This window comes from Urocitellus parryii, chromosome 14, assembly GCF_045843805.1.
Source record: "Urocitellus parryii isolate mUroPar1 chromosome 14, mUroPar1.hap1, whole genome shotgun sequence".
NCBI classification, from domain to species: Eukaryota; Metazoa; Chordata; class Mammalia; order Rodentia; family Sciuridae; genus Urocitellus; species Urocitellus parryii.
Window position 1 is genome coordinate 2251476 of NC_135544.1, and position 8599 is coordinate 2260074.

At 43.7% G+C, this 8599-nt stretch overlaps 1 protein-coding gene across 3 annotated transcripts in view; it reads left to right on the forward strand.

Annotated features, from left to right (window-relative positions):
- The window catches only part of Rbpms (RNA binding protein, mRNA processing factor), a 168461-nt gene extending 159862 nt beyond the window's left edge, over positions 1 to 8599 (forward strand). Inside the window, exons 7-8 of one of the 3 annotated variants that reach the window (XR_003303069.2) lie at positions 756 to 859; positions 7063 to 8599. Coding sequence is in view for 1 of the 3 variants with exons in the window: in XM_077792569.1 (XP_077648695.1) it covers positions 763 to 859; positions 7063 to 7068 (103 nt within the window). In the remaining 2 variants the exon portion in view is untranslated. Of the gene's footprint in view, positions 1 to 755; positions 860 to 7062 lie in introns of those variants that run through there. The other 2 variants (XM_077792569.1, XM_026414048.2) reach the window with 2 other exon arrangements.

Below are 8599 nucleotides of genomic sequence, written 5' to 3' on the forward strand. Positions count from 1 at the left end.
GTTGCCTAGGCTGTCTTTGAACTTGCCATCATTTTGCCTTAGCCTTCCAAGTTGCCCCCACACCCAGAAGCACTGGGGATTTTGTGGAAACCAACTGGCCCAGAGATACCCAAGCCTTCAAGAGTATTAAAAATATATGATTTGCTGTGTCTCTGCACCTTCATATTTCAAAATGCTCAGACCCTCGGGCATCACAGGATATGTTCACAGACGTGTTTCGTTTTGATTTTGTTTTCTAGATGTTGCTTAGAGCAAAATTTAATGTGCAGAGCTCTCCATGGCCTTGGGCTGCCCGAAGCTGTTTGTTCTAAGCAGGTCCTAGAGGTGGTTATCCAGGGCCTTAGAGCCCATGCCTTTGCTTGGCCAGGCTCCAGAGTGGCACCTGGGGTCTAGTGCACAGTCCGTGGGATCTAACCATGTGACCATATCTGTAGAGTCACCAAAGGCTGGACTTTGTGGCCTCTGAGTGCTGCAGCTCTGCCCTTGGTGAAGCAGAAAAACTCAGCACACTTCCCTCAGAGCACCCTCATTGTTCACCAAGCCCCAGTTCACTTTCTTCGCTGTGAGCTTTTCATGCCTTTGATGTCATTCTTTAGTGGCAGTTTGTCATCAGCTCAGCATCAGAGACCTTTGATCTCTTGGTCTTGGGCTTTCTCAGTCATAGACTGGTCATCAAGGCCCAGGGCCCACCAGCAAGAGTCCCATGGTAAGGGTTTGCTGTACGTGGTTAATGGGTCATCTCTTTGTTCATCCAGGTCCCAGGTGTGTGATGGCGGCTGCAATCTGTCTTGTGGGTATTAATGCGATCTTCACTGGTGGCGACTGTACTCCAGCTGTTGTGCAAAACTGGAGCTTGCTGGTGAGTTCCAAAGGCCAGTGTCAACCAGTATGGTCAGGACAGGCCCCAGCATTGCCTGAGAACCCCAGACTCTGGGGTAGGGCCTCCAGTCTGGGTGCTCATCTCTCCAGGTGGTTCAGTGCTCTGCACTGTTTTGTCCAGCCCAACCTGCTTAGGAAAAGTTATTCAGGATAGCCACCAGCCATTTTCATAGTGCATCATGGCCTTCTTAGGTAAGGCTGATACTAACATGTGGTTATCCAGTAGCAACCTAGACTGAGAGTATTCCACCAGCATCTAAGCCTTTTTCGGAAATTCAGCATGTTGTTGGAAATCTGTTTTAGATGTAGTGTGTATGCTCCCCTACTTTATCAGTCCAATTACATTAAGTATAATTCAGCATTTTCTTGACTCGGGGACATTTTTATGAGCCTCTTCTGAAAGGGATAATCACTTGACTGGTATGACTGAATTAAGTCTGCAAGATTCTCCAGGAATCCCTCTATACCACTTAGTTTTTCTAGTTAGTGATGATTTTGGCCATTCGTCTTCTTGCCAGTGTTAGCTGTCACTTCTCAGTCACTAGTCTTAAAAAATAATAATAATGTACATTCTCAGAAGTATCCTGCCTGCCAGGTACCACATATGGAGACTTCTGGTGTCTTTGGAAAGCTTGGCTTAGAACCACAGGAATGTCAGGGGCTGGGAGACAGCAATTTATGTCTCAGCCAAAATAAGGTGGCAGATTTCATTCCCATGATGGATCAGAAAGGAGGCAAGATTCCTGCTAAGGACAAAGGACCAGGTAGTGCTGCCCACAGAGGTCATCACCACATTTTGAGGACCTGAGTAACTTCACACTCAGAGAACAGCCCCTCTCAGTGCTTGACCAGAAGTGCAGGCTTCTGGTGTGCACAGCCCACCTTCCACCTGCCTGCACTTGGGCAGCTTTCTGGACAGGAAGTGAGCTACCTGCACTTCAAGTATCTTTCCTACTGAAGTGTATCTTCACTGACTTCAACTTACCAACAGGCAACATTTTTCCACAACTCATTGGGCAGCTGGTATTTATCCTGCTAATCTGTGGTCTTCTGCTTTGTTAGATTTTCCTTTTGTTGTGGTTCTTAGTAGTAATGCTCATGTAATTCTTGTTGGTATTATCACTCAAACTTTTTAAAAAGCCTTAGTTTTGTTTTATCCGCCCCCCCCCCTTCTCTAGATAAATTTAAAGACCAATTAAAAGCTACCCATGCAATTTTTTGGAAGCAAGTTACATGTGATTTTTTTTTTTTTTTTAAGGCAGTAAAGCAACTAAAACATCAGTCATTAAAAGGCATATACCCGGGCTGGGGATGTGGCTGAAGCGGTAGCGCGCTCGCCTGGCATGCGTGTGGCCCGGGTTCGATCCTCAGCACCACATACCAACAAAGATGTTGTGTCCACCGAGAACTAAAAAAAAATAAATAAATATTAAAAATTCTCTCTCTCTCTCTCTCTCTCTCTCTCTCTCTCTCTCTCTCTCTCCCCTCTCTCACCCTCTTTAAAAAAAAAAAAAAAAAAGGCATATACCCGTGAGCCCAGGCAAGGCAGCAGCAGCAGCAGCAGCAGCAGCATTTGATGAATTCACGGCAATGCAAGGATCTAGTAATGCAAGCTGGGAGGTGGGGGGAGCAGCGCAGAAAAATTTGGAAACGGGGACTATGACTTGGTGGGAAGATGCCCCAGAAGTGCTGGCAAAGATGAGGAGCTGACAGCTGTTGTGGAAGCAGGTGGGGAGGAGGGGGTGTTTCAGCACTGATGACGTGTTAGCTCAGCGTGTGGTTCACCAGTTTCTGGAGCCATCCTCAGGTTACAGAAGGGAGTTTGGAAGAAGCTATTTCTCTTTCCAAATTTGAAGTCGGACTACATTGCTTATGTGATCGACCTTTGTAGGGTAGAAAGGACCTGGCTGAGAAGTTAGAATCTCCATCTGGAGCTGGGCCTTCTCCAGCCAATGGAGTTGGAACCATGCACAGATGTAGCTAGCCAGCCTGCACATACTTGTTATTGTGGGCTGAGAAGAGTGATATGAGACTGGTGGAACAGTTACTGATTACAGAAGACTGTTCCTCTAGAGATTCCATAGATCATGAACTTTGCATTTAAATTTTTTAAATGCTAATTTGTTTTATATTGTGTATTAGAATCAGTGCTTGATTTTAAGAAGTCAAGCTGACAGATATAAAAAACACTCTTAGGGCTGGGGTTGTGGCTCAGTGGCAAAGCACTTGCCTCACACATGTGAAGCACTGGATTTGATCCTCAGCACCACATAAAAAATAAACAAACAAAATAAAGATATTGTGTCCAGGTATAACTAAAAAAATTTTTTTAAAACATTCTTATTATTAACATTTGTATATGATGTCCCATGTTTATTTGGAGTTGGGTGGAGGGAAATATTCCTTATCTGACTTTTGGTAAAAATGATTATTAGAGGGTTAAACTTTTGGGAAAGAAATCACAAGTGATTAGGTCAAACAGTACATGTACAAGGGAAGCATGGAAGGAGAGTTAAATCTTAGCACTGGAAGAAAAAGCTCACAGTACACCTGGACAAACAGGTTTTGACTTAGTTACAGTTAAGTGTCCCCTGCTCTGTCAGTCAGCAAGCATCCTGACCCCACACCCATATCTTTTAAGGCACCATTCTCCATTGTCTTCAAATTCTGTGTACCTCAGACTAAGATTTTCTACACATCCCTAGGTCCTATGCTTGCATGTCACAGTTGATCTCTTCCCAGGAAAGGTGCTGTGAAAAGACACCCCCCTCATCCTGACCCTCTCCCTGGCTCACTGTCCCTCTGTGGTGCTTCATGTTCCCGGATGTCTTTAGATTCTGTTTAAAATGTCCTTGTTAATACATTCCAAGGTCTGAACTCCGTTCCTAGCTAAACCTCTTCCTTGTTTACAGGGACTGAAATAGCCACACTTTGACCTTCTGTTCAGTCTGGGAACATTGATGGCAATGTGGATACATTCTTTTCCCATGTGAGAATTACATCTGTATGGCACAGTTCTGGAAGGCTCAGAACTTGTTCCTTTCTTCTTTCCTTCCTTCCATGGTCTCCCTCCCCCCACTTCAGAAGATCAGCTTCTGTAATCAGCCAGTATTAACCAGAAATTTACCTATCTTCCTGTTCAGGCAGATGTATACAGAATTGTAGTCAGGACCGGTTTGCTTTATTGCCCAGAAAAATTGGAAATGCCTTCTCCTCCCCCCAGCGGTATCAGCTTCCTATAGAAGGCACTGCTCATTGAGGTGCTCAGGGCTGGTGTGCACAACTGAGATGGGCCCCCTGGGTACAGTCTCCTGGCGTTGTCAAGACTCAGACCCAAGTCTAGTGCCATATCCCATCGTGGCCTATCGCTCCTATTTCATCTGCTCTGGATTCCCAATGTTCAAATTACAGGGTTGTGTTTTTGCTATATGTAAATGACTATATGTGGAGTTGAGAAGGGAGTAGATAATTTTTGGAAGGATTATCCAAGATAATCCCCGTGAAAGCCACAATGGCCTGGACAGGGAGAATTCCTGCTTGTAGGAAGAAGCCCTGGAGGCTGAAAGGATCAGGAAAGGTGAGTTGTAAAAGATAGGAGAATGTATAACATGGGCGGACAGGGAGCAGGACAGAAAAGAGAAAGTACAGAGCCTGGGACAGAGCTTTTGAGGGCCTTGAAGGATGTATTAGGGATATGAGACTTGGGGAGTCACTGAGGACACTTGAGCAGGGCTTGGAAAAGGGGGAATCATCATTACTTTGCTGCCTACCCATTGCAAAGCGGTTGGAGATGCACAGTAACAGTCCATATACAAAGAGGTACACCCAAAGTAGTGATGGCGATATTGGAAAGGAACAGATGATCATGTGGACTTAGTGTGAGAGACTGCACAGGGCCAGCTTAGGAAGGGAAACTCATATGGTCCACTTCCTTTGCCTGCCCATTCCATTTCTTCCTTTTGTAGTCCCTGAAAGCAACATGACAGCTTTGGTTACAGGCCACGTCGCCACAGCTAGGCCAGCTGCTTTTCCACTCCAAGCCCAGAGAGGCAGCAGTAGCCCCTTCCTTCTCAGAGCACAGGGGCTGCTAGATAATTGTCCCATGTGAATTATCCCAAAGTAAGAACCACTGTAGAGTGTTCTTCAGGAAAGGTTTCTAGGAATCCACACATAAACCTTCCTTTGGCTGCTTGCATGTGGTCAAGTTTAGAATGAGATGGAACTTGCAGAAGAAGAAAACTGCCCTTGTCTATTTCTTTAGTAAGCTAGTTTCACTCCACTATGACATACACTCCCTGGGAGTAGAATGTGAGGAGTTGGTACCACGTCACACTGTAATCAGTGCACTTGAGGGGAGTCCAAGGGCAGCAAACCAGGCTTAGTAAGTGTGGATTCACAAGGGAACTTCAGTTGCTACAGCCCCCTAAACAATGTCTGGCCCCACCATAAGCCCCCTGCAACTCCAAGTCCCAACCCTGGGCTGCTTCATACAACATATTCTCAGATTGTGGGGTTTTGTGCCCCCATCTGCTTCCAGGTAGAAATCAGGATGCAGCAGACAAAAGACAGTTACCAGCAGGGGACCTATTATTGGCCCTGCTGAGTGTCACAGGTATATGGCATGCACCAAAGACAGGGTGTACACACCCCGCCCAGGGTGATTTCTTCATTACAGAGCGTATGATAAGTGGTAGTTGACTCCTCATTTCTGTGCTGGGTACCATGGGGAGGCAAAGGAATCAGAAAATGAGATTTTCCTGAAGCAGTTTACTTCCTTGTTCGCTCCTAGTAGAACCTTTTTGTGGCTCAGAGAAATCTGAGGCTGTAAAGGTGGAAATGGGCCAGGATCACTTGAGCACATTACAGCTCTCTAGTTTGGGCCTGCTAGGATTAATTCACTTTTTGCAACAACCTGAATAGGTAGATAGGTAGTAGCATAGTAACGCCGCAGTTAAGGTTCAGGATATCCAGATTCCCATTCTAGAAAACCTTGTCCTGCTTTCTCCCTAGGGATTTCCCATGATCCATGGATGCATGGTATTATATTGGGCCTTAAGACTTGGAAGCCATTATTTCTACCCATTTGTATGTCATCTAAAAACTAGGATATGGAAAGGTATTTTGTGTGTCAAAGTTCAGGTCCAGATGCAGCCCTATACAGTGGTGGTTTATGGAGAAGTGTTACAAAAGTATTCAGTTCTCCATGTTTGAATGTTCACCTAAATATTCTGAGTTCAGGATTTACTAAGTACTCAGTTCCCCAAGTAATTTCTACCTTGGAACAATTAAGTGGTTGTTATCAATAATGATGTTTTCTTCATAGCCTTTTCTCTCACATAAACATTTCCCTGTACAAATGTCTAGTATATACTTATTTGCTTTTGCGAATACCTTTTCTACAAATACAAGTGAGTATGACATGTTGGCAAGAAACAAAGGCATTAGGAGTTGGAGAAGGAAAGGAAAAATAGAGGGTTTGGAGTTTTTGGTGGCAGGGGGCAGGTATTGAGAGGGTATTGAGGATCACCCATAGGGCCTCATACCTAATGCTAGGCAAGCACTCTACCTCTCATCTACAACCCTAGTAGTCCTTTTTGAGATGGGGTCTCATTAAGTTGCCCAGACTGACCTCAAACTTGTGAGCCTCCTGCCTTAGCCTTCCAAGTAGTTCAGACTGCAAGTGTGATATCACACCTTAGCAATTGTACAGGCAAATTAGGTAAACCAAAACACAATAGATCTGAGATGCATTTAGGACCAGAGTGCTTATCTGGCACACACAAGGCCCTGGAATCAATCCTCACAACACAAAGAGAAAACGTCCAGGACCAGTGCCAGATAGGTAGGAGTCAAGGACTTCAATGACTATTTGAAGGCCCTTGTTTTTGCCACAAGGCAAAGAGAAAGGTAGTTCTTTGCAACTTTAGGAAAGGGGACCTTTAATAAAAGTTTTTATTATATAAGTAACGATAAGTGGAAATTAAATGTTAGCCCTATATCTCACTGTGGTGTGACCGTGGATCCTCTTGTTTATGGTCTTTATTGGGAGAGACTGTTTATCTACACACTCATAAGGAATCACTCTTGAATTTCTCCATGGGTTTCTCAGCCATGGCATTAGGAAAAAAGTACTGTACATGGTTTTGAGGTCTACTCTGCCAACATGTTTTCTTTCTGTTTCAGGCTTGAAAAAAACCTTGCCCAGTTTTGATCCCTTCAAGACTTTGCCACAGCCTCTATCACACATCTGTTTTTCTCGAAGAAAAAAAATATATAATAAAAAATGTTTTACTCTTTTACACTGTATAATTCTAAGAAATAGTGTTATTTGTGAATGCATGGTGTGACATAATTTCTGTACAGTTTGGAGATATTTTCAAATGAAACATAAAAGAAGTCAACAATAAAACTAAGAAAGTGAGTATTTTTATACCAAACATTTTAATTCTGACAGGATGGATTCTTACACTGGGTTGGATCACAAATTTTATCCTAGACTTATCGAATGCTTGTAATTAAAAATATCTATTTTTTTCTTTAAAATAAGCTGCATGTTTGAGGCATGTTTCGAAATAGTTACCAACATTTCCAGAATTGTATTGTGAATGTATAGATACTGTCTGCCTGGCTGAAGTCCAGGGTTCATTAGTAATGTGGTGTTAGAACTGTTCTCTTCAGCCCTGGTCTGTGATCCCAGTTCCCATATGATATCCCTACAAGACAATCAAAGCTTCCAGGAGCTACTTTTATGGCATATTCACAACTGGGCAAAGAAAACTAGGGGAGAAATTCTTTAGACTAGAGTGTGCCCTTAGAAAGATCTGGCAGCTCCATCTGTGACTGTATGAACTGTGTGTTTCAAGTTTCATGTTTATCTTTTATGAGAGCATGCTCCCCTGTGTGACTAACTTGCTGTATCACTCACTTCCACAGCCATGCCACTGCTCCTGTGGGACTGTAGTAGCCCTCATGGGGAAGGAGCACCTTGGCTTCGGGGCTGGCTTTGCCCAACTACAATGGGCAAACCCACATCTGCCAAGTGATTTTACCCAACTTTGGCTGAACTAAGCTAGTGTTCAAACAGACCGCCTGTCACAGGTTCTGGAATCCCAGGTTGCTTGTTGTGAGGTTCCCGACTTCTCTGGCACAGGGGGAACCACGGTAACCAATGGCCAAGAGAAAGACAGTTGGGCTTGTTTCAAAATGGTCAAAAGCTAAACAGTCTTTGTGTTTTCAGGTGACACATTCCAGAATCTGTGACAGCTCAGCCTCTCCCCCTCCTCCTTGTATAAAAGCCATGTGTAAAACTATATTGACCTAAGAGTTTCTAACTGCTAATATAGCTAGAAATGATCACAGTCTTTCCTACTGATCTGCTCACTGTGTTGAAAAATTCAATATTTTAATGATTATATGCTTGATTTGGGGGTTTTGTTTGTTGTATTATTTTTCATTAGAAATAAAAATAACATTTTTAATGGTTATCACAACAAAGCAAAGCCAGGAGTGAGGGGCTCTTTCTTACCAACAAAAAGAAGAAAGAGGGCAGGCAGTAGCCTAGAGGCTCCTGATAGATCTGCTTGGGTGTTTAGGGAGGGTCTACGCCCTCAGCACCACTTAGCTCTTGGTGAGACTCCTGTATTTGATTTTAAGGAAAACAGAGCCACTTCACTATTATGCTTTTTTAAACTGTTTGTTTAAAGGTACTTTTCTATTGTTA